Source organism: Blastomyces gilchristii, assembly GCF_000003855.2.
Source record: "Blastomyces gilchristii SLH14081 genomic scaffold supercont1.3, whole genome shotgun sequence".
In the NCBI taxonomy this organism is placed as follows: domain Eukaryota; kingdom Fungi; phylum Ascomycota; class Eurotiomycetes; order Onygenales; family Ajellomycetaceae; genus Blastomyces; species Blastomyces gilchristii.
Genome location: NW_003101680.1, coordinates 454,095 through 478,543, shown reverse-complemented (window position 1 = coordinate 478,543; position 24,449 = coordinate 454,095). Strand labels below are relative to the sequence as shown.

Here is a 24,449-nt window from a genome sequence, read left to right as displayed (position 1 = left end):
ACTCCGTTCGCGTAGTTTGTCTAAACGAGGGGCTCTTCCTTCTCTCCAGTTCTCGGATACCAGTCGCGTCGCGGATTGCATTGTGCCCAGCGCCTCATTCCATAATGGGCCAATACCCCTCATGGATTCCCCTATGGATTTTCCATGCCTTCTTATGTCCGTGGCTTGCTACAAGTTTTTACGTTTTGAGTTCTGTGTATTTCTTGTTATATATGTATATCAAAATCTTCTTCACTTGGGCGCCTGCGTTGTTGCTCCTTGACTGATGCTTTGGTCTGCTTAGTTGAAATGTGAGGAAGGGCGTTGCATTATTTCTGACATGTACCTGTGTTATTAGTTAATTTCGCTGTATCTGTCTCATTATTTATCAATTGTCTGTATACCTGCGTAACTATTTTCTGTATCCATATGTGTCGGTGCGGGAATGGAATGTCCTGTTTATAACTTTTAGGTATTAAGTGAGGTATTGACCATGGTCTCCTTGAGTCTTGAATATCATCATGTATGTCATCTAAATTATGCATCCGGATATGCCTGCTATATACCTAAGGTACCCGTATCTTTATAGACATGCAAACACCAAACCTTCCAAAAGTGCAATAGCTATGAAAACTAGGAACGTGTTTATGAAACCTGAGCCTCATGTGCATTAACACCAGCACCAGAGCTGGCAGCTGCATCATCTTTCTTTTTCTTAGAGGATGATGAAGTTTTCTTTTTCTTCTTCCGCTTTACCTCCACTCCGCCCTCGCTGGCTTCGCCGCCAGGAACTACCGGGTTCCCGGCAATACCAGCCGGAGCTGCACGGGCAGCCATGGAGCCTGGTGTTAGAGGTCTCTCGCCACCGGTACCCTCCTTTTGCTTCGTCTTAGCCTTCACCCTAGCATCATCCTGGTCCATCTTCTTCTTCTTCTTCCGCTTAACAAGTGTACCCTCCGGTGGCACGCCATGCGCCTCTACCCGGTCCGCCGCACGCTGCATCTCTAACCTCAACCTCTCAATCTCTAGCATCGCCTTCGCCATCTCCGCTTCTTCTGTTTCCCGGCGCTCGATATCGTGTATACTCAAGCCCGGTGCTGCTGGTCCAGATCCCCCCGGTCCGCTAGCTTCGTCGAGAGAAAGATTGGATAGGCCGCTCGAATCGACTTCGAGGAGGGAGCGTTTAATTTTGGGTTTTTCCGCCGTTGCGGTGGTTAATGTTAGGCCTCCCGTGGATGCGGCACGTCCGTCACTAATAGTTATGGTTTCATCACCTAGTATTTCTACCTTTTTGGGTTTTGAGTGGGCCTTTTTGGGTCGTCCCTCTCCTCTTCTGATTGCTGATGGTAACGTTGCTTTGCTGCTTTCAATGGCTAGGTCAATAATTGGGATGGAATCAATATCCAGCTCTTCGCCATTAGAAGTGCGAAGGACTTGGTGAAAGGGTGTGGACGTTCCTGATGACCCCTCGTCGTGTCCAATGTAAAACGGATCGTCTTTGTTACGATCCCTGCGCTCAGCACGGCGTCGGGCTTTGGCTTCGGCACTTTCGGCAAAATCGTCTGTCATATTCTGGTAGGATGTCTGCGTGATGTTAGGTGTTGTGGATTCTTTGGTGTAGGACTGTTGTTTGGTGCTGACGAGGTCCGGGACGTAGTAAAAGTCTCGGAAGTCATCTTGATCGGATATACCCAGCCAGCCGTTTTCTGACTCTGTTAAGATGTAGTGGAGTCTGTCGTTTAGAGGTTTGTCTAGATCGAGGTTTTCGGGCTGGGGGACTTTCTTCTGGGCGCCTACGGCGACGGGATTAAGTTCAATACCAGCAAATAAGCTCGGAATAGCTGATGAGATGAGAAGTGGAGCATCGCTGCTCTCGGTGTCCTGGGAAGAGATGGCCTCTGCGGTGAGGCGGAGGAGTTCAAGAAATTCAATAGCGCGTTCCTGAACATCCAGGTCGGGGTGAGAAGATAGTTTTTCAAGAAAATCAGTGATTCGTGCTAGAACAAGCGAAACCTCGGTTTGTCTTGAAGAATCCCAGCCATAAGAGTTCGATGTTAGGGAAACGAAGAGCTTAGGTATGGCCTGAAGATATGACGACAAAACAGTACCGGGTAGATAGAGATTCGAGGGATGAAGCAAGGACGTCAGGGTGCGATCGGGGACCTCTAGGTACTCTGCATACTCCCCCACTATCCAAGCAACAAATTCGAGGATGTCTGTACAAGTAGCGCTGGCGACAGGGAAGAGTGTCTCTCGATTATCCATCAATATCAACAATTCTGCGGCTCGGGTGGCTTCGGGCCTCACGCTCTTTACCCGTACAGCGACATTGCGCAGTTCGTATCCAATCCGACCCGCAACGCCCCCTTTCTGAGAATGGAGTTCTGGCAAGTCTGTACCGGTTGGTGGTGGCACAAGGCGAACCAACTGGACAAGAACGTCAACGTACCATTCGAAGTCTACAATCGATGAATATGTATCACGTGAACAGATATCTAGTATTCGGTGAAGGACTTCGTTGCGGTAGTGGTTGGGTAGGGCAAGTACGGATTCATTTCTCTTGTTGGTTGACTGCAGCTGCTCCTCTGGATCGTCTCCGTCGATATCGGCCGAGGGAGTTAACACAGCAGGTATGGTAGAAATAACCTGTACATCATCCGTTGGTGCTGGGGACATTTGGAGTTGGGTGATTAGCCTGGAGACAACTGCGTGTAAGGAATCACTGGACACCATGCCAGAAACGAGTTCGAGCGCCTGCAACCGGATGGAAATATCATTGTCATCTAAACAGTCCATGATGACATCTTGCTGCATGGCAACCAACGTTGGGTGCGAGGCCACAATCCTGTTAAATGCAAGAAGTGCGACGTATTTTACTACAAATGGTTAGATATAGTATACTTTTCTAGAACGGAAATCAATCTTACAATTGGGATCGCCTTCCATGACAATCATGCCTCGAAGTTTCTCCACGCAGAGATTAGCGATCTCCTCTCCTTCCCGCACACCTTCAGCGCCATCTAGGATGCCACCTTGGATTACCCCATTTATACATTCGTAAAGCAAAGACATCGCTGTCGTCGTTTGAATGATATTAGTCAAAGGTCGGAGGAGCTTTCGAACTAACCGTGGCTCCAGAGGTGTCAATGTTGCAAACTAGGGTCTAGAGTTAGCTGCAGCGTCCATGGTGCGAAACCGCGAGCGGAGCGGGTAAAGCCTACCAGTTTGATAATTTTGATGGCCATCCAATTATTCCCACCATCAACCAAAAGGTCAAATAGTCGCGGAGCCAGGGGAAGGAAGTCTTGGGGACGTCTCCAGCCCAATTCACAGACAACATTGATGACAGCTGCGGTAACACTGCTATCCTCTTGCTCATCCATCAAGCGCTCTTTGATTTTTGGCCAAGCAATCCGAAAAGCTTCTGGATAGACCAGGGAAAGCCGGTAGAGGTTAACCACCGCTTTCTTTCGAACGGCAGGATGGGAATGGGACAGACGGGGTAGCACATCTGTCAACAAAGATAGAGCTAGGGAGGGAGAAATTATATGGGGTAGCGTGAGGAGGGGTAATGACATCGTCGGAACCAGAGGAGAGACCATATCCTAAATAATGAATAACGTCAGACATATGTTCCTCTTTACTAAAGGTACATCGTAAATGTCCTTTACCTACCTTCTTCAATAGATTGGTAGCTAACATGAGAACTTCTGTATCTGGGCGGAAACTCTGCACGGCTCCTAGGTAGCCGACGCGCTTCTGTGGATATTTCGCCGATGACATGACTTCAAGCACGTGGAATGCAGCCCAAGACATATCATATCCGAACATTTCCAGGTATATTAATTTCAGGAGAGCGGTTGCCTTTTTATCTTTTGGAAACAGTCAATCCTGATGCTCGCTTCGGTTGATAGCTGATGAGGCAACAAACCCATGTCCTGCGACTTCACCTCAACCCGGCATTCCTTAATGCTGTTTTGAATATATTCTACCTCATTCCACTTGTGATTCCGCAGACCTCGAATGAGGTCGTAAAGTGATTTCTCGAACCTATGACATTGCATGAAATGTTAGTTTTAAGGGTTCTCTATGGCATCATTTGACCGGGGGGGGTGGGGGAAGCTATCAGACATGGTAGTTAGTTGGAAGATATAAACCGCCTGAACTTGAAAAAATCACTTCGGAATACAGAGTCTAAAGATCTAGCACTCCGCTCTATATTGTAGGTGTGTGGTGCCTGGAGCGCCGCTATCGAATCTTCGAGGTGGGATGTGAGTGGAGTGACATGATTCAAGCCTGTATGTCTCTGTAGAGGACAAATCCGCCAAAACCAAGGTAAATCGGGGTTTGAAGAATATCAAGATTCGTTATATGCCAGTAACCCAAACAGAACTCTCTGCACGTTGCTGAAGCTGTGATCCGGGTATGTGCTAGGTTGTAGCCGTAGTGGTTGATGGTGAGGGAGGGTCAGTTAGTTAACCTAGTAAATAACTAGTCGGAGACGTCACATCACATCACATCACAGGGTTGGTTAGTAAGAACCAGGGTCGGACGCCCGCCCGCATCTTAACCTCAACTTCAACCTCATCTTCCTGGTCTCGACAACGCCTCATCAAATACCCTCGTTCTTCCGAGGACCTTTCCTATCTTCGAAGATATTACCTATTGTGATGTTATCGAGCCAATGCTGCATTTGTTACTCTGTACATCACTTCGCATCTAGACTTGTACATGTACATTACATACAACCAGAGAGCGGATATCCCTTTGGGTAAGTAACGAGCTCTACTCAACCCAAACAGCCACCAAGCTATATTACATCAGTCAATCATGATAGAATTACTATAGACTAACGACCCAATCCCTCAGACAGCCATAATGACCTCATCGCTACCGCTGGATTTGCAAATGGCGTTGAACTCCCCTGATCCGCGTGCTGTCCTTCGTCTATCACAACAAACCCAATCATTCCTAAAAAGCCATCCTGTGCAACAGCCTTCCTTTCCCTTTTCCGTGTTTGCGACTGCAGAGACACCTGAATTATGGTTAACTTACGAACAATTGCTTCTGGCTTGCTTGAGGATACGTGATGATGAATCCGCGCGCCAATGCTTGGAACGGCTATCAAAACGCTTTGGACCCGCCAATGAACGCATCATGGCACTGAAAGGCGTCTACGAGGAAGCACTTGCGAAAGACCAAGATGCCCTCGAAGAAATCCTTACAGGTTACGAAAAAGTGCTTGGCGAGAACCCAGTGAATGTGGTTCGTGTACTTCCATTACTCCGATTGTGCGATGCCTCGAGCAGTGAAACTGATATCTAGAGGTAGCCAATTTTGAAACGGCGAATTGCCCTCCTACGATCTATGTCGCGGTCAGCGGATGCTATATCCGCTCTAGTAGATTTCCTCGATGTATTCCCCACGGACGCAGAGGCGTGGTGTGAACTTGCCGATCTATACCAAACCCAGGGAATGGACATGCAGGCTATATTTTGTTTGGAGGAAGCCCTTTTGGTAGTACCAAATGCGTGGAACGTAAGACTAAGACATTGTCTTTTCAGTTGTGAACGAACGAGACCTGACAGCGCGGTAACTAACCCGTCTCTATCCAGCTCCATGCAAGGCTAGGCGAAGTGGAGTACATCGCATCGACTTCATCGGACAACCAAGAGACGACCCTGAAACTCCTGGCCGATTCCGTACGCCGGTTTTGTCGAAGTATTGAGCTGTGTGATGATTATCTTCGTGGCTATTACGGACTTAAATTGGTATGGATTCTTTTTTTATTTAAGCATCGTCCCTACCATGCTGATCCATACCCGCCAGAGTACCACCCGCCTTTTGGATAAACAATCGGCAAAGTCCGCTACGCAAACGAAAAATATTGATGTTGGCCTGCCCACGCAAGAGACACTCACGAAGCTACAAGCGCTATCGACCAGAAAACTACGCGAGATCGTACAATCGAGGTCGGCCGATATCAAAAGTTGGGAGAGGAACCAGAGCGAGCTAATTGCTGCCCAAGAATTGCTTGATCGGGAGGATAAGTAAGGGGAAAAGGTAGCGGTGGGTGTGGCCTACACCGTATCCTTTTTCATCTTTCCACTATTCTTTCCACCCGGCATCTCAGCCGCATGCTAGATATGAATGAAAGCCTCGCGAAGTTGGACCTATCCATACCCTTGAACTGTTATGATCCTTGACATGATCCAGCTGCCAATACCCACCTTCCACCCGCTGCGGCCCGAAAGGATAATGATTCACTTGCCGACGATTAAATTAACTGGAAGCATCGGAACACGACAGATATTCTAGATCCCTGTTCATTAAGAACCAACGCGCGAAAGCCGACGAAAGTGTACCAATATAACGTCATACTTTTAATGCCTGTTCAACCTTTCTTCTCTTGCCTTGTTCTTTCATGTTATCTACAGTTATATTTATCAAACGCGTTGAACGAAGGCAAGCGCGTTGAATTTACATTTGTATTTTTATTTCATCTTGGATTATTTTATTTTATTTTATTCGCAGTTATCTTGTCATTCAGCCACTATTTCCAACGCAACCCAGCTGCTGACAGTTCACGTAATAAGTTCATAACGTTTGTCTACCTGATACATATCGGATTGTTATGTTTCGATACTGAGGTCCTCCCTTCCATTGGCTCTTCAAGAGAGATGCCTTACGACTAGTGCGCCTGGATTGGGCAGGAAGGAAGACGTGGCACCAAGCAGTTTGACATTCTACTTTTGCTTCCTCTAGCTGCCAATTTTCCTCCCGCCTCCTCCCATGTGGAACAGAGGACCAAGGAAGCACAAGGACGGTAACAAGGGAACCAAGCGGGGCTTTCGACTGTAGCTCCAAATATGCTAAATTCAGGAGGGTCTCAGGGGACTTATGATGCGCATGAATGTAAGTGCATGATAAAAGGATTGGTTTGGTCGATTGGTTACATTCTTTTTTAAAAAGAGAGTATATTCATTGACTGCCATGCTTCCTTCTCGCTTTCCTCACCGCTTCTCACATACCGCGTCGACTGCTAATGGATGATTTGACGGAGAAGGTGATGGGTGATGCAAGCCACCCAATCCACTGCTTGACTCGGGATGGATGAATTGTTTAATTTGTTCGTAATTGGGGTAGATTACTAGGTTGGTCTGCGCTAGCTAGCGATTGTTATTGGGGTGCGGGCTCTGGAGCAGATCGTTCAATGAAGGGGTAACTAAATCTACATTCCAAACTCAAAAATTTCGGAGAACGATACTCCGCGCGTTTTGTGTCAATTTCTGCTGAATATGATGTCTCCCGGGAACTAGGCAATTGGGCGGACCTTGTCTTATCAATTAGTCTCGTTTCTGTTTGTCGAACTCGGATTCGATTTCAACCTTCGATTTCGGTCTTTGCCGGAAAATTGGCTCGACAACCGGCCTTGAAAACAGCAGACTTGTTGACCCATTTTGGGCTTTGGTATATTTCATGATATATCTGACCCTGGGGTGATTTTCTGCCATGGATAACCCTCTCGGTACCGCACTGGACTCCGCCGGACGCCGCTGGACCGGACGACAGGATTCGCTATCAGATTCTCACTCATTCACTTTTCATTCTCAGAGACTTAAGACATCGTTTAGCATTTACTTATCAATCTTCCCGTTGCATCTGTGCTTGTATGCATTCATACGTACAGAGACATGGCTTCTCTTCGTCCTCCTCCCCCGGGTCTAGCGAGAACAAATGACAAAGGACACCCACCGCATCACCCTGCTATGACAATTTACGATAGCGGCCAAAGTCTATCCCATTCATTCGACAACTCTCACCATTAGACTGCGTCCCCTCAGCCTTTTGGCCGTTGGGCTGACTCCCTGTCCGCTTATCTCTTGGGATCCGGCCGGCCAGAGATTCCTGCCTGAGTCTATGTTTTGATTAATCATGCTATTGGCCGGCTCTGACCCTAACTCTGGGCAGCCAGACGCCTTTTGGGCAATGATGATAAGGGAAGAAAGGAAATAAAACCACATTGTCCATCATCATTTCTTCATTTCCCATTCGTTCTCACTGTACTATCTAGCGAGCTGTCAGCGTACCGCATGTGTGTCTGTACGTGATTGACTCCTTGCGATCTGGGATGGGCTAGGCACGGCAGAGAGCGGAGTGGGTGTACGATATCCTGCGGTAAGTACGATTTAATGTAGGAGGCTTATTTAGGATAACTTTGATGTTTCTGACGAAAAGGTTTGAGCGATGACAAGTCGGTTTAACTACTACGCGTGAAGTGGAGCGCCTGAGGTCTGGAAGGACTAAGGAAGACAGGAAGAGGGGCGATTTAAATATTGAAAAGGCCCGAGCCTCGTTGGGTGGAGGGAGAGCGCCCGTTGTATGACCGGACTTCCAACAGACGGGGGATCTGGGTCTGTTCTTTGACGATCTTTCTATTATTTTATATTCCTTTTTAACTAAATTCCCAAACTCAGAGCTTCCTCTTATTTAGATGCAGAAGATCTGCAGCAGTGGATGAATATATTATTACACATTAAAATCTCCCTTTTAAACGAGTGGGATTTCCGTGCTAATAATCATCAGCGTGGCACAAACATCGTCTCACGAAGGAAGAAAAAGAAAAAGGAACCAATATCTGTCAACTAGCAAGCCACAGCAGAAGCATTAGGGTTGGTTAACAATGCGATGACAATACAACGCACTGTTTGCCTCATCTCAGGTCCCACCGTGGTCCGGTCAATTAGTTGCCTTCTCCCATTTATGCTCGAGACAACTACGTGGAGGGAGGAGACAGTAAGGGGGATTTCTAAAAAAACGACCTGCTCTTTGTGCATAAAGGATAGATATGGCTTTGAAAGGGCAATGTTGCATTTTACCTCCCACAAACAGTGTCAAAATAAGTTAAAATTGCAAAGTGCGCGGTATATCGGATGTACCCCGCAAGTCACCGGCCACGCAGCTACCAGTGAGAACGGAACCTCAAAGTGAAGCGGGAGGTACATGTACAGTACATTATTATTACATGTAACGTAGTTACAGTACATACACTATTATTAGTACATTCCTCAGGCCAACAACACAACGTCGTCCTCAAAGCTGCTGCTGGACTTCTCGTTCTTCCCGGCGAAGGCCACCACTCACATCAGCAGAAAGAGGATGACGACATGTAAGTTAGCCCGCAGCAGGCTACTGATTTTCTGCAGTAACTAACGCGTAGTTAGTAAGTCAATATCGCCCAACAAAGGCGCTGGATTGCGGATGGATTTTGCGGGAAGCCAGACATATAAAAAAGGAACCACCACGTTAACTTACGTTACGCAGTTGAGTTGAGAATCCCTCCTGGCTGAAACTGCTCTCAAGCACAAGGACGTTGTTCTCTTTACGTTACTGATGCTGAGTCTAGATCTCAATGGGGTTTCTCCTTTTCTCCTTTTCTCCCCATTTTATTTAAAACCACGGAACGGTTGGTTATCGGGCTATTCGATACCCTACATATCTCATCAGGCACTGGATGCAGATGCAGACACAGACAGCCTCACAGAACGCGCCAGGGAATAAAATCTAAGCCATTTCCACAAGCCTCATCAGTGCAACACCTCGAGATTTTCATGAGCTGGATTTCAGCGATTAGCCCTGGCTAGGCTCTGCGACGACGCCTCGCTGGCCAATTACCAGCCCGCGTTTATCTGCAGTGTCTGCGCAGTTGGTTGGCTAACTATTATTATTCTCCCTGCGGTGCTAGTAAATACTACGAAGTACTAAAATGGGAGATCGGGATATCCTCTTGTTATTTTCTGAGTATAATTTTTCCCATTTCCCCGCTTGCAGTCACTTTTTCCCCTTTTTCTCGGTTGTTTTTTTTTTTTTTTTTTTTTTTTTTTTTTTTTTTTTTTTGTTTTTTTTTTTTTACTTTTGCTCATAACCCCCTAGTTACCGATGATTTATACAACTACTCTACCTTCTCGATGGTTTATATATATATTCCATTGACTCTAATGGGAGATCATTTGAACTACCACTTATCCCTGCTGGCTCCACCAGCTCTTCTTCAACGAATTCTGGGATAAAACAATAATAATTCTTCCCCGCTAGCTACTCCTAAGCCAAACCTTCGGGATCCGCGACTAGCGAACACTGCTGCGAGCAATATTGGTGACGCCATCAGGTAAGTCCATTAAGGGGCAAATGCCATACCATACTCTACTCCGCGCTTCTTCTTCACATATCATTCCTGGTCTTCTGTTGGGTTCGATCTCTCTGTAATAATAATACGCTGAGATCTGGTTTTCCGTTCCCCACCCCCCGTCAAGGCTGTGATTTTGCGTCTCTACATGCTTCAAGCAGATTGGGCACCAACTAGACACCAGCCGCTGTGTGGTCGCTTTTCTTTCTATTTCCAACCCCACCAGCTGCATCGGTCGTCATCTGCAGCCCAATTCCTTATTTTTCTAGCACAAATATAAATATAAAATAACTCTAACTCCTGTTGTTTTATTTTTATTTTATGTTCCTGATTTTCCCTTTTTTCCCCCGCCCCTTGCTTTTGTGCAATGCGTGTACAACTACTATCCATTTTATGATCGCGACAACCCCCTCCGTTCTGAAGGATGTGCCTGTATTCTATCTGTTCCTTGTTATGACTATTATTTACTATTATTGCCACTATTATTATTGCTATTATTACTTGTGACCGTATATGCTATTGCAGTTGCTACCTGAAACCGAAAAATCATTGTTACAGAATTATTATATTGCGCCATTTAATTTTCTGGCCGCGGGTTCGCTGATCCCAAATTCTCGCTTCGATCGATATATTCTTTATAGATTCCAGCAGTCTCTCCCCTTTCTCGCCCAACCTGCCTAGATCTCGATTCGCACTCTTCTAACACGTCGATCTGGTCGATTTGCCGCAGTCTGGGCTTTCTTGGAAGTCTTTGGCTTGCACAAAGGCACAGATATATATCGTATTTCCGGGTTCCCTGAAACGCTGATCTCGCAGTCCAGTCCCCCCCCTGTAGGCGCCGCTGGTGCCCAGAACCCCTCTCCCCCAGACCTCGCTGTTACAGAAAACGGCCAAAAGCCCACCTTTTCCCGCCGCCCTTGTCCCACAGAGATTTATCTAGTCCAGGCCTTTTCTCGGTGAGGAAAAGCTCGGACGAGATATTTCCTGCTTTCCGTCCAAATCCACATGCCGTGAGTTGCCTTTTGTGTTGTTATTTTTTTGTTGCTAGTGCTTGGTTCGCCTTTTCTTGTCGTCCTTTCATGCCCTGTTTATCCGTACAATTATGATCTTCCCTGGCACTTCAGTTTAGCCCTTAGCGCCTATGTACTGTAGTTTAATCTTTTGCGGTTGCGACAACTCCCCTCTTGTTTTCTACTCTCCTGCTTTTTTCCCTTGATAATCCCAGCAGAAAAATAGAGTTTCAGCCAAAAGAAAACGAAAACAAAACAACTTCATGGGTAAGGGCCTCGCTTATATTTATTTCCTTCGACTCTCTCTAGGTTAAACATCACAATAGATCACGCTACCTCCCATGGCTCCGATCATTCCTCCTTGACCGACGACGAAGACGGTTCCTCCGGCACTGGCGTCCAAGTCTCCCCGCCCTCAGCAACCAGCAGTCACGACCATTATGATCACTATGATGTGGGCGGTGATTGGGCCCATTTAAGCTATCCCGATGAACTAAAACCTTCCGATTCTGCTTCCAGAGCAAGAACTTCAAACCGCCATCGCAATCTGGATAACAGTAGATCAGGGCCCAGTCGCCGCCATTCATCTCGCCGACATATACCACAGGAACGTGAGCCAGTAGTAGCGCATCGGCCGAGGAGGCACCATCACCCCCCGGCACCCGCCTCACCTACAGAAAGTGTTGACTCTGCTGACGAGTACGATTATCCGCCGCCTCGACGTCCGCCTGAAAGGCAATATTGGGCTTCGCATGCTCCTCATCCTCCTCCTCCAGGAGGGTATGCCCGCAGTTCCGCCTCTGCACCATCATACAATCCATATCCTCAGCAAGGGACTATGCCACACGGAGTTATGCAGCCAACCCACGGCGGGCATCCAGGGATGCCGTCGAATCAGTTAGTACAGTTGGGACACATGGGCCATATGGGAGGTATGAATGCACATATGGGCCACTACCCCCCCGGCCAGCAGCACCATTACCCATACGGGCCACCTCCGTTTTCACCACATCCGCAAGTACAAAATCACCAGATGCCACCTCCTTTCTTCAACGGCCATGAACACCCAATGCACCATCAGCCTGTCCCCCGTCAACGACAACATGTTCACCACCATCGCCGTACGCGGAGCCAATCTCGTCCTCCACCGCCTCCACGGGATGAAAGTGAAAGCCCTTCCCCCAGACCTCCACATGCCCACCCGGTGCCTGGTCATCACCACCCTCCATTCCCGCCCCCTCAATTTAGCCCTGTGGATATGGTTCCTTACGGCATACCCCCCAGCGGCCTACATGGAGCTCCACACGGAGGCCCACACGGAGGCCCTGCTTACTTTCCCCCTTACGGCCATCAGTTTCCTCCTCTGCCCCATGGCATGCCCCCGCCACATTTCTTCCAGCAATTTCAACGCCAACCGTCACCACCACCAAAAGAACCCACTCCCCCACCACCCCCTGCTCCACCCCAACCGGATCCCAAAGATGAAGCGATCGCACGGCTGGAAAAACTCATTCTCGAGGAACGAATGGAACGAGAAGCCAAAGAACTCGCTCGTGAAGCTGCTATCGAGAAGGCTGCTCGTGACAAGGCTCTTGCAGAAGAGCGCGCGGCCATTGAGAAAAAAATCGCAGAAGAAGCTGCAGCCAAGGCAAGCAAAATCGCTAGAGAGGAAGCCATGAAAGAGGCCGAAATAAAAGCCGCAGAAGAGGCTGCCAAAGCGAAAATAGCCGCAGAAGAAGCCGCTGCTGCAGCGGCTGCAGAAGCAACGGAGAAAGCTACCGCCGAGGCAGCAGTAAAGACTGCTGAGGCTGTTGCGGCTGCGACAGCCGCAGCCCGAGCGCCGAGTACTGAGAAGAAAAAGCCGGTCAAGTTCAAAGATGCTATTGGAAGGAAATTTAGTTTTCCTTTCCATTTGTGTAATACATGGCCAGTAAGTTTTATTTCCCTTTTGATCTTATGACACACTAGACGCCTTGCTTAGATCAGCCCATGCTTTAAAGATAGCACCTAATATGTTCTTTGTAAAATTCTAGGGTATGGAGGAGTTGATCCGGCAAGCATTCCTCCACGTTGACATACTTGAGCAGCATGTCGCGGAGGGCAAATATGATCTAGTTGGCCCCAACAACGACATCATCCTCCCACAAGTTTGGGAGACTGTAATAGAACCGGATTGGGCCATCACTATGCACATGTGGCCTGTTCCGGAGCCTAAGAAGTCGAAGAAGCCGAAGAACCCGGATCCACCTGAGGTACTAGAGGATGACCCCAATCTGGTTACCATTATGGATCTAAAGGCTCTAGGTGCGCCCCCTCCTCATGCTCCTGCTCCTCCTCCTCCACCACCACCACCACCTATACCACAGCCTCCACCAGATGTCGAGGTCTTCATGGCTTCGGGTCTGCCACCATTTCCAGGTCCACTTGTTGACGCTCCTCAACTTCCAGCGGATGGACAACTGCCACCGCCGCCTCCCGGCCCTAAGAAACCACGTCCCCGGGACCCCAACCCGGGAGCCTTTACCATGTGGATGATGGGAGGCAATAGAAGCAGGCTGCCGAACAAGCCTTTAAAAGCGGAAAAAAAGCTTGAAGTCATCCCGCAGCCCCAGCTGCAGCAGCATGATGAACAATGCTGTGTCATGTAAATGAGAGATTGGTTGATTAGAAACGAAGCAGCAACAAAGAAATAACACTCGGAAACCCCCCCCCCCCCCCCCACGATTCTAACAATTCTAGGGCACCCTGTCTTTCGCACCTCCCACGGATGACTGACCGAGTATCTACATTTGACAAAACAAGCAAAAGCATAAGCACGAGAACAATAGCACCGACCATATAAATGATGTGGAATTTGGTTCAAAATGACACCCTTGTCGCGGATGGACAACAATTCTTAAAACGAAATGGCCACCCATTCGTCCTGGCCATCCAGTCAATTGTTGAAAGAAACTTGAGCTGCCAAAGAGATAAATTCGCCTATTCGCCTGTGAGGTACTACAGCCGCCTCTACCCGGCGTCCTGTGAGGTCGTTAAACAAAAATAACAACTTTATGGACCAAAAATTCTCTAAGTGGCTTCCGTCGACTCTGTGTGTGTGTGCCTGGCAAAATCAACAACCAAATGGCTATTAAATTTCCCACAACGTCGTCTTGATATTTCTCAACTCATCTTGGTTGCTTTTGCTTATTTCCCCATCACGACACCCTGCCTGGACATCCATCTCGCCTCACCACTTCTCCCTCTCGTCACATTTCCAGAGTTTACCATGTAGTGTTGTTGCCAGTTCGAAATCATCCCAGTCACTTTCTAGCATGAGGGATTCTTCAGTGAGGCATGGCTTTTCCTCCCGAGCGAACCTTGGGATTGGTTTCTCATGCTCTCAAAATCAAAGATCAAAAAAAAAAAAAAAAAAAAAAAAAAAAAACAAAAAAAAAGATATAACATGTTTTGTTTTTTTAGCATCGATTTTTTAATTATTATTTTTGGACGTGGTTTATGAAAAATCATTGGCTATCTTTTTTGATGAGATTTTTATGCCTTTGATACCATATTTGTCAGTTTTTGATATATTTTATCTATTTTCATTGATATCCATCCCCGGGTTCTTGTAGAGCGTTGTTGTACTTCTTTACCATGCGACCTAATATGCCCCCCCCTCTTTTGTTTCTTCCCTTTACTCTCACCCTCATCTTACTCCTTCCATTGAATGAATGCAGAGTGTACCACTATCCATCGTCAATTCGGAGGAGGCTTGAAGGATTCGCTTTTTTCTTTTTTCCCCTCTCTCTTCCACCTTCCTGTAAAGATTCTTTGAAGGTTACTGTAGTGTGTAGAAGCTCTTTGCACATGATTTGTAGGGAGAGCTAGATGATGAAAGGGGAAAAAAGAGAATAAAGCTGTGTGAGAGAACAACAGCATTAGAAGATGGTTATTGCTTCTTCGTACACAAGCGAAGGAGAACGCGGAAAAAAATAAAACGAAAGTGAGTGGTCATGTCATGGTGATGTCCTAGATTTGTTCCACCCCTTTCTTCACCAAGCGAACATTTGTCTATGAGCACCTTCTGAACCACTCTAGTTCTTTAGGAGATTCCGTAACCTAAAAATTTGTGATCAATGTCCCTCTGATTGACTGTTTGAAGTATATACCCCTTTCTACGTTGTAAATGCTCATTCTCGTTTCCTGCCCCCCTTGCCGCGCTAGTCCTACTCCCTCGCAATCAGTACGTAACTAAGCATCTAGCTGCGTTACTCCATTGGGCGAGAGGCCTTTGGAATAGTAAAGGCTTAAAGTGTCCCTATGCGTTCATTGTATTTAGCTCAGCTTCCCCCGCAGAGTTTCACCAGCTTTGCATGCCCATTTATACACCTCTTCTCCTTCCATCCACTGGAGTTCTAGAGAGCCCAACGTAGCTAGCAGCCCGGGTTGAGAATGAACTAATGAGATTACGAGGTTGAGGGGAAAACGACATAATGCTTCAAATGCTAAAACTAAATCCTTTCTATCACACACCCATATTCAATCCACCTCTACAAAAGCAATGGCTTTCGTGGGGCTATGCCATCTTCAACTTCCACATCCGAATGATCCAGCGGCCACTGGCTGGATCGATCAGTAGTCGTGGCCGATCGTCTAGATAGGGCCCGAGGCAACAATCCGCTCACTGTTTTAGGAATTAACGGAGTTGTCGATGTAAACCTTCTCAGGCTTCGACCTTCGTGGCTGTACAGGTGGCGGGTTTGCACGACGAGCGCTTCCTGAGGCGGACAATTTCGCGTTGCCGTCTTCCGACGTTTCGCGCTGCGGCAGAGGAGATCTGGGTCCTGTCTGGGTCGAACGTATTGCTGTCGACCGGGCTTCTGGGGAAATTGGTGTCGACGGTGTTTGCTTGTTGTGGCTGCGGCTTGTATTTGCATGTGCAGCTATAGTCGGACTACGCGACAGGCTCATACTCATAGATAAGGGTTTTGTGGGGACTGGGGGTGCTCGTTTCTTGGGTACGCCTATTTCTCCATTGCTAGCAATCACCAAGCCTGACAAGCTCCTGCTTAATACTGAGGCGGTTGGAGATGGTATTGGTTCGTCCTCGCTTTCAAAATCGATCAGAGGAGCACCTGGCGTCGAACTTGGTGGATGTGGAGCACTTGGTTTTGGTAGTTCTGGAGTCCCATCTACTTGGCTTCTAGCAGGAGAGGCGTCCGGATAAGAAATATGAATCCAATCTGATTCTGTGGTCGGGGAAAATGGATTTGGGGGCCGGTGTTGGTTGGCCACGAAACCTGGCGGTGGCTTTAAGGTTGACCTGGCAGGGAGACCTAGTGTGGGTTAGAACAAGTAAATGAAAGCAAACTTTAGGCACAAGGGAAGTTTACCCTGGTCAAGCCACCATCTGTGGCGATCAGAACTAGCTGGCGGGAGACGCGGGTCGATGGCATCAAACCCTATCAAATCCTGGTCATCCTCCTCGTCTGTTTCCTCATGCTCTGAGTCTATCGCTCCACCATTTGCAACCCGATCCCGTTCAGCGTCATAGAGTTCCATGCGTATCTGCTCCTTCAGCTTTTCATTCACTATACTTATTTCGCAATCAAATGTTGCATATACAGGGCGATGGTCTGAAAATTTCAAGGGCGCAGCGTCATACTCCAGTGGGCGAATATTTTTGCCTTTCCATAGAATCCTGTCACACCAGGCCGGAGTGCGAGCTTTTTCTCTGCGGCCAGTTAGTATATGTTCTGTTCGGAAGAGACCTCACAATAAGATAACGTACGATGTGTCGTATCGATCAGTGCCATTGTCATACTTGTATGTCGGAGGGAAAGTGATTCGTGCCTCCGAGTAGAAGGGAAATGTGAGGCCGGCGACCATTTGTAGATTGAGCTGTAACGGTAAGAAGAAGATCAATTATGTAGGTTTTTTGATAGAAATATACCTGGTCATGTTCATATAGCGATTCGAGGTCTCCCGCTTTTATAAGCCCTCTCACAGTATCACCAGGCAAACCAATTCGGTAATTGAAGTCCCCAAGCCATATTATGATGTCATGGTCTTCAATAGACCGATTTCTTTGGAAACGAAGTCCTTGGTTAATTGTCTGATAGTCCCTATTCCGCTCGTCGTAATTTGAAAAGCCGGCCGCAAGATGGGCTGTAACAAAACATATTCGTGTGTTCGAATACTGTAGGCGAATGGCGCATCCGCCTTTGTTACCAGCCATTCCAGACATACCAGTCTTATTTGAATTGTTAGCAAAACTAAAATGGGAATTACATGAAATATAGGAGTAAAGTTATACCTTCTTCACGCTCCCTTCAACAACTTTTATCTCGGTAAGCAGTTCCGATTTAACAAATACCAATAAAGCGGTGCCTACAAGCTGGCCGCTTCGAAGCAAGACATACTCGCTCACGTCTTTGCTATGAGCGTAATAATTTAAGGTATCCTTGACAGCGTTCTCCCATATCAGGCGATTGCCGGGATCAGTGGACATAATCTGCTGCGGACTTAGCTCAACGATTTCCTGGAACCCTACGGCAAGTATCGAGGGATCCTCCTGTAAACTGTTAAGTTGCGGCAATAACCAAAGAGAGAGGTCTGTTCCTTCAGCTCCATTACTTCGCCCGTTGACATTGAACGTTCCAGCCCATACCCGTATTAGTTTCGAGGAAGTATACTCTTGTACTCGTTGCCTGAGAGCTCTGTTCACGGAATCGCTGATGGGATCATATAGATGCACGGGGCTCTGTCCAGTTAGAGTGCCCAAAAGGAGGTCAATAGTGTTTTGTCTCGCACTATCAGTGAAAGTGTTTATGTATAAGCGAGCTGCGCTTTTTCGTATATCTGCAAATGCACCCGCGAGTGACATCTTGCCATGACGGGTGTATGAGGATTTTAAAGCACCAGAACCAGCGTATATTTTGGACAGGTTGTCGCCATTGTCTGCCCACAAAGTTGAATGCCGCCTCCAAAATTCATCAGAGGCTCTCCCACCTTGCTGGTCAAGAAACGATTCAAGAGCCATGTGACTGATAATGGTCTGAACGAGATTTGTCCTATCAAGACAATCCAAGCAATTGGTTCGAAAAACGCCCTGCTGCTGAAGAATAACCGTCAAGCCAACGTTTCCATCATCTGTCGAGATCAAAGTTTTTTCGTTCTTGGGGGCACCTGTGCATAAAAAAAACGCAAATGCGTCTGCCGAATCTTGGATCAGATGTCGAATTATGGATGCGCTTTGGTAGCCTGCAGGTCCCCTGGTCTCCGCATGGAAATCGAAATCCGTCGCCCGCAGAAGATGATGTGCGGAGGAGGTATTAGGATCACGACCCTGCTTCAATGGGCTCTGAGAAATGTGATATCGGTATCGTTCCGATAAATCTGCCTCTCCTGGTTTTAATTCCGTGAGTAGATTTACTACATGTACAGCACCGTAAGTTAGGGACAGACTGTCGAAATGTCTGTCGAACGCGGGTTGGGAGGCGCCTGTTGACCTTGTAACTTGAATTTTCTGTCCTCCTATGGCAACGCTTTGTTCCCAGAAGATGGGAAGAGATCCACGAACTTGGGTATACGAGAAACATATGCCTGGCGGAATCCATACGACGGTCTCCGTTTCTACGAAATTAGAAACATTCCCCTCGTCGTCGATACCGCGAGAATTAAACCTGGTTCCCGCTCTTCGAGAAGAGAGGCGGGATATCAAAGTCAAACTTGATGGCAGATTTGAATGAGAAGAGCGCAACAACGGCGTAGACGCAGGGATGGTTAATGAGTGAACAAAGCCGCGGATGGCTAAGGTGAATATCCTGCATGAGTCCAGAGTTTCCCGCTCAGATTCCAACAAATGGCTTCGAAATAGCAAAAAGGGCTCGATCATATAGGAGTTCCATAAGAAGTTCCTATCGAGGCTATCCACATCAAACGAGGCAGTTTCTTCAACTCTATTAATCAGTTAGTTCCAACTATTTCACTTTTTGCTTTCCAGTATGAGCCCGAACAACGTTACCTATCTTGAAGACGGTCAGTGAGATTGAAGTCAACACTGTAGTAGAAACTGCCATCACCAAGGAGCTTCTTGAGAGGGAGGAACGGATTTTCAGTGATAGTCTCGCGGCCTTCATAGCCATTTCCGTAGTCGTCGTCACCAGCGGGATATGCAAAAGTTGATCTGGATTCATAGTCCAGATCGTTGTCGTAATCCGAACGGTTCAAGCAGTCTGTTAAAAGATTGTAAGATCATCAGGAGATGGGAGAAGTAGAAAGAAGGCAGAAACGGGATGGGGAATAGACTATACAAAATTCCACGTTAATAATCCTCTGGACTGTCTCTCCAGGGCGCACTGTGGCTGCTTGCGACGCATGGGATATTGTACATAGAAAGATATCGCTGTTCAGTGCGATTAATCCAAGCGTCCCGTGTGCGCGACCTAGGTTTCTGTACCCCAACAGATCCAACGCATCAAGACCGGCAAATTCAATATGGCATTTCGGCGGGCTAACGTTGGAGTATGAATTGGTTGAAGCCGACTCAGTGACGGGGACGTGGTGGAGGATCAGCGCATGGCCGTCTGAGATCAATGCCAGCGAGCGATCAGGGCGGTCTCGACAGAGAACTCGCAGAGACATGGCTCCTGGCTGTGTCTTGTCTTGTCTGGCTATGCTGTGTGTAAGGAGGTGTATTTATTTAGTTGATTATTTAACATCAGCTAAATAGCTGGTTGCCAAACCCGGAAGACCGGCGCGCATGGCTGACCTGCCAGCTATTTGTAGAAAAAGGACTGAGCTACAGTCATTTTCTCAGCCGGGCGTGCAGTTTAGAGCGCAGGTCCTATAGCTGTATATATGTATATAGGTGGGCGTGCGCGCGGCCGAAGTTGACTGTAGTTGATAGTTGGTGTTGTCGTCGTCGTTGTCGCTGTCAAGTGGCGGGATGGATTGAGCTGCCAAAGATACATAAGGTAGTCCCTATGCCGGACGGCAACAGCGGTAGCAAATGACTTTATGATAGTATCAGCGTTATAGAGTGCTGAGATCTTTGACTTTGATTTTGGTTTGATTCATTGATATATGATTTATATATTTATTTTGAGATCGATATTTTAGTTTAAATGCTGTTTTGTTACTATTTCTCCAGATTGGAAGAGATCGCAACCTAAAAATAGAATATGTCCAATAGAGCAGAAAAAATGTAGAAAATCAGGATAAATGTATAAATATATCATGATAATGCATTAGATATGTGCATAAATAATCCACACAAAGCGTATGTCTATAATATACATCGATAAAGATACGCGCATGCTGGGCGAGGACCATATCTATTCCTTCCTTAGGGTCTTAGACACACATCACTCATCAGTCCCTCCGCATTCATTAAACATACAGCTGTGGAGAACAGCATTAAGATAGAGGCAAATGAGCCCAAAAGATGCCATTCCATAGAGATACCATAATAACCCGTATAAAGCTCTCTTCCACCCGAAAGAACGCCTGGTCTTTGAAGGATCGAAACAGTAACAACGTAAGTATCATACCCTCGTAGATCCCACCCACGGAGGGCTATATCGCTAAATCTTAAGGATACATATCTCATCCATCCATATGTCGCCAGTGTTTCACTCACTGGAGGTAGGACAGCCGGCTCGTCAGCACAGAATTCAGTTCGCTGCTAGCAGCTTCGTACAGATCACCCAGCCTCTGCATGTTGGCCACAATCTCCATCTCGATTTCTGTCCTCTTCTTGACAAGGTCTAACAGGCGTTTAATCTGAGCTCTCCGGTGCCTTATGCTACGTGGGACGAGACAGTATTGTTAGCTGAAAGTGTCAAGGTAAAGGGGGCCGTCACGGATTTCATTGACGCGACGCAAGCGAAAACGAGAAGTAGTATCTTGAGAACCCACAGGGCCAATTTATTCGAATGAGCCATTGATTGAATCACTTCCTCTGTCTTCTTAACCTGAGATTTGTGCTGCGCGCGGAGTCTCTGCCATTTGTCCTTGTTGCGCTTTTCAACCTGTAAGCATTGATAGGTTAGGTGGGCTTATATGAGCATGGGTGTTTCAGAGCAGTAGTAACAGGGAACAAGCAAGGCACGCAGATGTGCATCTCACAGCACTGCTCATGTCCTTGAATATATCTGCGGGGTTCGACGACATGCCAGCCAGCTCATGGTCGGAGGCACTTCCTGCGGTGCTTGCTCTTGATGGGCGTCCGCGCCGGCGAGGGGTGGGTTTCTTGCCAGACATTCGTCCCCCGGATCACAGCTCAAAACCTAGTACTGCTTTGTTATACTGCTGAAGACAAGGTGCGCAAGACCGACACGCCAATAATGCGAACTGGAACGGTGTTTTGTCCAATGACACAGATCTGGAATTATTGCTTTGGTCACGTGGAGATTAGTTAAATATTTATTTAGCCAACCTCACCCCAAACTCCTTTTTTCTTTTTCTTTTTTTTTTGTTACTGGCCGAGTTAGCTCGAAGAAGAATATCCCGACAGCGACCAAGAGAAGACAAAATATCTCCAGCCATACGCTCTCTACCTTCTGACACTCCCTCCGACACTCCTCTCAGCTGCAATGGGGTTAGCCGGCCCTCGAAAGTCAGTAACAGTAGCCCAAATCATGTTTTCCAACTCCGACGTCCCACACTAACTTTTTTTAATTCTCATACACAAGGAGGACCAAAATCTTCCACGACCCTAACAATACAGCCTGGTCCCGCTCGACCTCCGGCTATGGCCACAAGATCATGTGTGCCCAGGGTTGGACTCCTGGAAGTTTCCTGGGTGCTTCCAACGCCGCCCATGCGGACCATTTCACCGCCGGCAGCGCTGGCCATATTCGTGTTAATATAAAGGATGACAATTTGGGGCTCGGTGCTAGACTTCGTGCAGAGGACGAACCGACGGGCCTGGACGCCTTTCAGGGATTACTGGGACGGCTTAATGGAAAGAGTGATGCGGAGCTGGAAAAGGAACAGAAAAAGCGAGATGATCGGCGACTGGCTAGTTTTATCGAGCAAAGGTGGACGACGATGAGGTTTGTGAGCGGGGGATTACTGGTGCATGAGAAGATTCAGGCGCTTGCGGAAGTGAAGAGCGTTGGTGAAGAGAAAGGACAAACATCTCAAAGCTCGCAGGACGAAGGGAAATCGGAAAAAACAGCAGCGAAAAAAGAACGCAAGAAGGATAAGCGAAAGGTTAAGAGTGATGATACTGGTTCAGATCTAGCCGAGGAATCCTCCAAGAAGAAGAACAAGGAGAAGAAGGAAAAGAAGGAAAAGAGAGAGAAGAAAGAGAAGAAAAGAAAGTCCCGTGATGTCTCCGTGTGTATTGATACAGCAACTACCTCCGAAGATGCGCTCGTCGATAAGAAGCGGGAAAAAACAAAAAAGCGAAAACAAAAAGAGATTGAGCCCAGTGATACAGAAGCGGGCGACGATGCTATATCACCCGATGTCCAAACCTCTGCCCCGCAGGAGGAGGAGAAATCGAGTACTGCAGCGAAACATGGGAATATTGTGAAGGTCAGGGAACATCGGCCGATGGGTCGCCAGTTTATCCGGGGTCGGTATATACAGCAAAAGAAGCTGGCATTGATGGATGCAAAGTCTTTAAATGAGGTAAAGTCTTACATTAGTCTCTCTGCTGAGTATCTTGTTCATTGCTAATTGACCTTGCAGATATTTATGGTGAAATGATAGATCGGGAGCATGTACAGAACAATATAGATATCCGTGAGCATCGTGTCTGGGTTCAGCTTATGCTGCTGCTGGCTCAGCGTTGTTTACATGCTCCTTTCTTTTTTTTGTGGCATTTCAGAAAGCGACTCCTCTGTTCCTTACAGCAGTAGTGTGTGCTATTTTAGATCACGACCCCGTCTATTTACACTATCGCACATACTTTCGCTCCGTTCTTCTTGATAGCGCTATGCTCTATACCCAGTCACATATACTTTACTGTGATGCACCTGAAGTTATATATCGTATTTCTGCTCGATGTTTTCCATCTCTGAAATAAATATAATGAATTGCGGCATACGCATTCTTCCCATGCGGTGACGGCAAGCAGAAACAGAAACAAAAACGAAAAAAAAAGTGAATAGGAGAAGTTGCCTTGACAACCCCTCCTCTATAACACTGCAATGAATGTCAAGAATATACATCAAAATCGGACTCTTCCCTATCTCATTTTCCGAATACATCTTTTTCCCTTTTAGGTCCTCAAGCCAACCTATTTACCTTCGTCCTCGTCCACCCCACGAAAAAAGATGGGTAACGGGTTCCCTTCCAAAGCCGGCCTTAGCCCCTGGTTAATCAGTTTCGAGGGCGGACCTATACCAGAAAGGTTTCGCGTGCCATCAGTTGGGGACCAAATTGAAAATGACAGGAGGGAGCTTGGGTTGAGAGATGCCAGCCAGGGCTTGATAACTCCCAATTCAGCATCGGTTAGTTTACATCGTCACATCAACGCGTAAGTATGTAGACAAGCATATATACGCTGTTGATTTGTCAGTACCATTGTCTGCAATACTAACCTCTGCATTTGAGACAAATAGCATTTCGCAGACATCCCTCACACCCAGGCTTACCTCAATAGCAATATCAGCGCGCCATCACCAACAGCACCAAAGGCCACTATCATTTCCATAGACTCATTCTATGTCCTTGCCGTCCGTGCATACCAGGAATCCGTACGCTTCCCAGACTCCCCGCCTCCCTCTGTCTGGGCGCCTGGCGACCAGCTCCACCCGTACTATACGCAAATCCTCAGCGCGTTCTTTGACAACTTCCACGCCCAGCTCCGGCAGCAGCAACTCCCGGGATTCCCGACGATAATGAGCAGAGATGCCTTCCATGATGAATGGCTCAAACACTCTCGCAGTGTCCTAGACAACATCCGCGCGGACTGGAGCAAACGGCCACAAGGTTCACGGGCTCGTGTGTTGGCGACAACCATCGCTGTCAGATCGACCGCGAACAATACGGCGTATAGGCCTGTAGCGAATGTTGCGCTGCAGCAGACAATGGCGCAGCCAACGGCGCCGCCAAAGGAAGGGTGGAGGAAAGGGCAGCCGTTGCATCCATACTATGAGCTAATGTTGAGGAGGTTTGAAGATCAATTGGGGAGGTTGTTGGAAGCAGAGTTTGGGGGACCGGTGATGTTTGAGGGGGGACGGACACTGCAGGCAGAGACTTTTGAGTTTGAAGTTATTATTATGCGGGAGTATAGGAAGATGTGGATTGAAATCTTTGGGTAGGATACTGGTTGA

General features: G+C 47.4%; 8 protein-coding genes across 8 annotated transcripts; 4 read left to right on the top strand and 4 right to left on the bottom strand.

Moving 5' to 3' along the window:
* Positions 1-213: 213 nt before the first annotated feature.
* Positions 214-4,503, bottom strand: BDBG_01697 (AP-3 complex subunit delta). Its single transcript, XM_002626980.2, has 6 exons — positions 4,111-4,503; positions 3,911-4,029; positions 3,655-3,851; positions 3,201-3,584; positions 2,907-3,135; positions 214-2,855 (listed from the first exon to the last, which is right to left on the bottom strand). Coding segments are annotated over exons 1-6 (3,162 nt in total). The 5' UTR covers positions 4,113-4,503; the 3' UTR covers positions 214-624.
* Positions 4,504-4,514: 11 nt separating this feature from the next.
* BDBG_01696 (tetratricopeptide repeat domain-containing protein) lies at positions 4,515-9,030 on the top strand. Its single transcript, XM_002626979.2, has 5 exons — positions 4,515-4,750; positions 4,849-5,244; positions 5,311-5,517; positions 5,595-5,750; positions 5,809-9,030. Exons 2-5 carry the CDS (start codon positions 4,858-4,860, stop codon positions 6,031-6,033), a joined length of 975 nt encoding a protein of 324 aa, XP_002627025.1. The 5' UTR covers positions 4,515-4,750; positions 4,849-4,857; the 3' UTR covers positions 6,034-9,030.
* On the bottom strand, positions 7,363-7,675 carry BDBG_01695 (uncharacterized protein; the record flags this gene model as incomplete). Its single annotated transcript, XM_031720445.1, has 2 exons — positions 7,363-7,557; positions 7,664-7,675. 2 exons carry the CDS (start codon positions 7,673-7,675, stop codon positions 7,363-7,365), a joined length of 207 nt encoding a protein of 68 aa, XP_031576640.1.
* A 16-nt stretch (positions 9,031-9,046) lies between the features above and the next one.
* BDBG_01693 (uncharacterized protein) lies at positions 9,047-16,041 on the top strand. The gene is made up of 6 exons (XM_031720444.1): positions 9,047-9,148; positions 9,204-9,780; positions 9,913-10,147; positions 10,807-11,175; positions 11,485-13,105; positions 13,209-16,041. The coding sequence occupies exons 4-6, from the start codon at positions 11,171-11,173 to the stop codon at positions 13,821-13,823; spliced, it is 2,241 nt and encodes a 746-aa protein (XP_031576639.1). The 5' UTR covers positions 9,047-9,148; positions 9,204-9,780; positions 9,913-10,147; positions 10,807-11,170; the 3' UTR covers positions 13,824-16,041.
* BDBG_01692 (endonuclease/Exonuclease/phosphatase) lies at positions 14,623-20,272 on the bottom strand. Its single transcript, XM_002626975.2, has 7 exons — positions 19,473-20,272; positions 19,184-19,394; positions 17,474-19,118; positions 17,111-17,410; positions 16,949-17,058; positions 16,551-16,891; positions 14,623-16,493 (listed from the first exon to the last, which is right to left on the bottom strand). Exons 1-7 carry the CDS (start codon positions 19,801-19,803, stop codon positions 15,847-15,849), a joined length of 3,585 nt encoding a protein of 1,194 aa, XP_002627021.1. The 5' UTR covers positions 19,804-20,272; the 3' UTR covers positions 14,623-15,846.
* Positions 20,273-20,290: 18 nt separating this feature from the next.
* On the bottom strand, positions 20,291-21,637 carry BDBG_01691 (uncharacterized protein). Its single transcript, XM_002626974.2, has 3 exons — positions 21,289-21,637; positions 21,079-21,191; positions 20,291-20,965 (listed from the first exon to the last, which is right to left on the bottom strand). Exons 1-3 carry the CDS (start codon positions 21,421-21,423, stop codon positions 20,797-20,799), a joined length of 417 nt encoding a protein of 138 aa, XP_002627020.1. The 5' UTR covers positions 21,424-21,637; the 3' UTR covers positions 20,291-20,796.
* Positions 21,638-21,755: 118 nt separating this feature from the next.
* Positions 21,756-22,878, top strand: BDBG_01690 (protein PXR1; the record flags this gene model as incomplete). Its single annotated transcript, XM_002626973.2, has 3 exons — positions 21,756-21,778; positions 21,855-22,800; positions 22,861-22,878. The coding sequence occupies 3 exons, from the start codon at positions 21,756-21,758 to the stop codon at positions 22,876-22,878; spliced, it is 987 nt and encodes a 328-aa protein (XP_002627019.2).
* Positions 22,879-23,447: 569 nt separating this feature from the next.
* BDBG_01689 (uncharacterized protein) lies at positions 23,448-24,437 on the top strand (the record flags this gene model as incomplete). The annotated part of the gene is made up of 2 exons (XM_002626972.1): positions 23,448-23,624; positions 23,736-24,437. The coding sequence occupies 2 exons, from the start codon at positions 23,448-23,450 to the stop codon at positions 24,435-24,437; spliced, it is 879 nt and encodes a 292-aa protein (XP_002627018.1).
* Between the last annotated feature and the right edge of the window lie 12 nt (positions 24,438-24,449).

What these genes read in the sequence shown, in the direction of transcription:
- BDBG_01697 (XM_002626980.2), bottom strand. An exon ending in GGTGAAGTCGCAGGACATGG is followed by an intron (nt 3,852 to 3,910) that starts GTTTGTTGCCTC and finishes TGTTTCCAAAAG; the next exon opens with ATAAAAAGGCAACCGCTCTC. An exon ending in CCATCAAAATTATCAAACTG is followed by an intron (nt 3,136 to 3,200) that starts GTAGGCTTTACC and finishes TCTAGACCCTAG; the next exon opens with TTTGCAACATTGACACCTCT.
- BDBG_01696 (XM_002626979.2), top strand. Translation starts at nt 4,858, where the DNA reads ATGACCTCATCGCTACCGCTGGATTTGCAAATGGCGTTGAACTCCCCT. An exon ending in TAGTACCAAATGCGTGGAAC is followed by an intron (nt 5,518 to 5,594) that starts GTAAGACTAAGA and finishes GTCTCTATCCAG; the next exon opens with CTCCATGCAAGGCTAGGCGA. An exon ending in GCTATTACGGACTTAAATTG is followed by an intron (nt 5,751 to 5,808) that starts GTATGGATTCTT and finishes CATACCCGCCAG; the next exon opens with AGTACCACCCGCCTTTTGGA.
- BDBG_01693 (XM_031720444.1), top strand. An exon ending in ATTTGTGTAATACATGGCCA is followed by an intron (nt 13,106 to 13,208) that starts GTAAGTTTTATT and finishes GTAAAATTCTAG; the next exon opens with GGTATGGAGGAGTTGATCCG.
- BDBG_01692 (XM_002626975.2), bottom strand. Translation starts at nt 19,803, where the DNA reads ATGTCTCTGCGAGTTCTCTGTCGAGACCGCCCTGATCGCTCGCTGGCA. An exon ending in TTGAAGGGAGCGTGAAGAAG is followed by an intron (nt 17,411 to 17,473) that starts GTATAACTTTAC and finishes AATTCAAATAAG; the next exon opens with ACTGGTATGTCTGGAATGGC. An exon ending in CAGATGGTGGCTTGACCAGG is followed by an intron (nt 16,494 to 16,550) that starts GTAAACTTCCCT and finishes AACCCACACTAG; the next exon opens with GTCTCCCTGCCAGGTCAACC.
- BDBG_01691 (XM_002626974.2), bottom strand. Translation starts at nt 21,423, where the DNA reads ATGTCTGGCAAGAAACCCACCCCTCGCCGGCGCGGACGCCCATCAAGA. An exon ending in TCAAGGACATGAGCAGTGCT is followed by an intron (nt 21,192 to 21,288) that starts GTGAGATGCACA and finishes CAATGCTTACAG; the next exon opens with GTTGAAAAGCGCAACAAGGA. An exon ending in CATTCGAATAAATTGGCCCT is followed by an intron (nt 20,966 to 21,078) that starts GTGGGTTCTCAA and finishes CGTCCCACGTAG; the next exon opens with CATAAGGCACCGGAGAGCTC.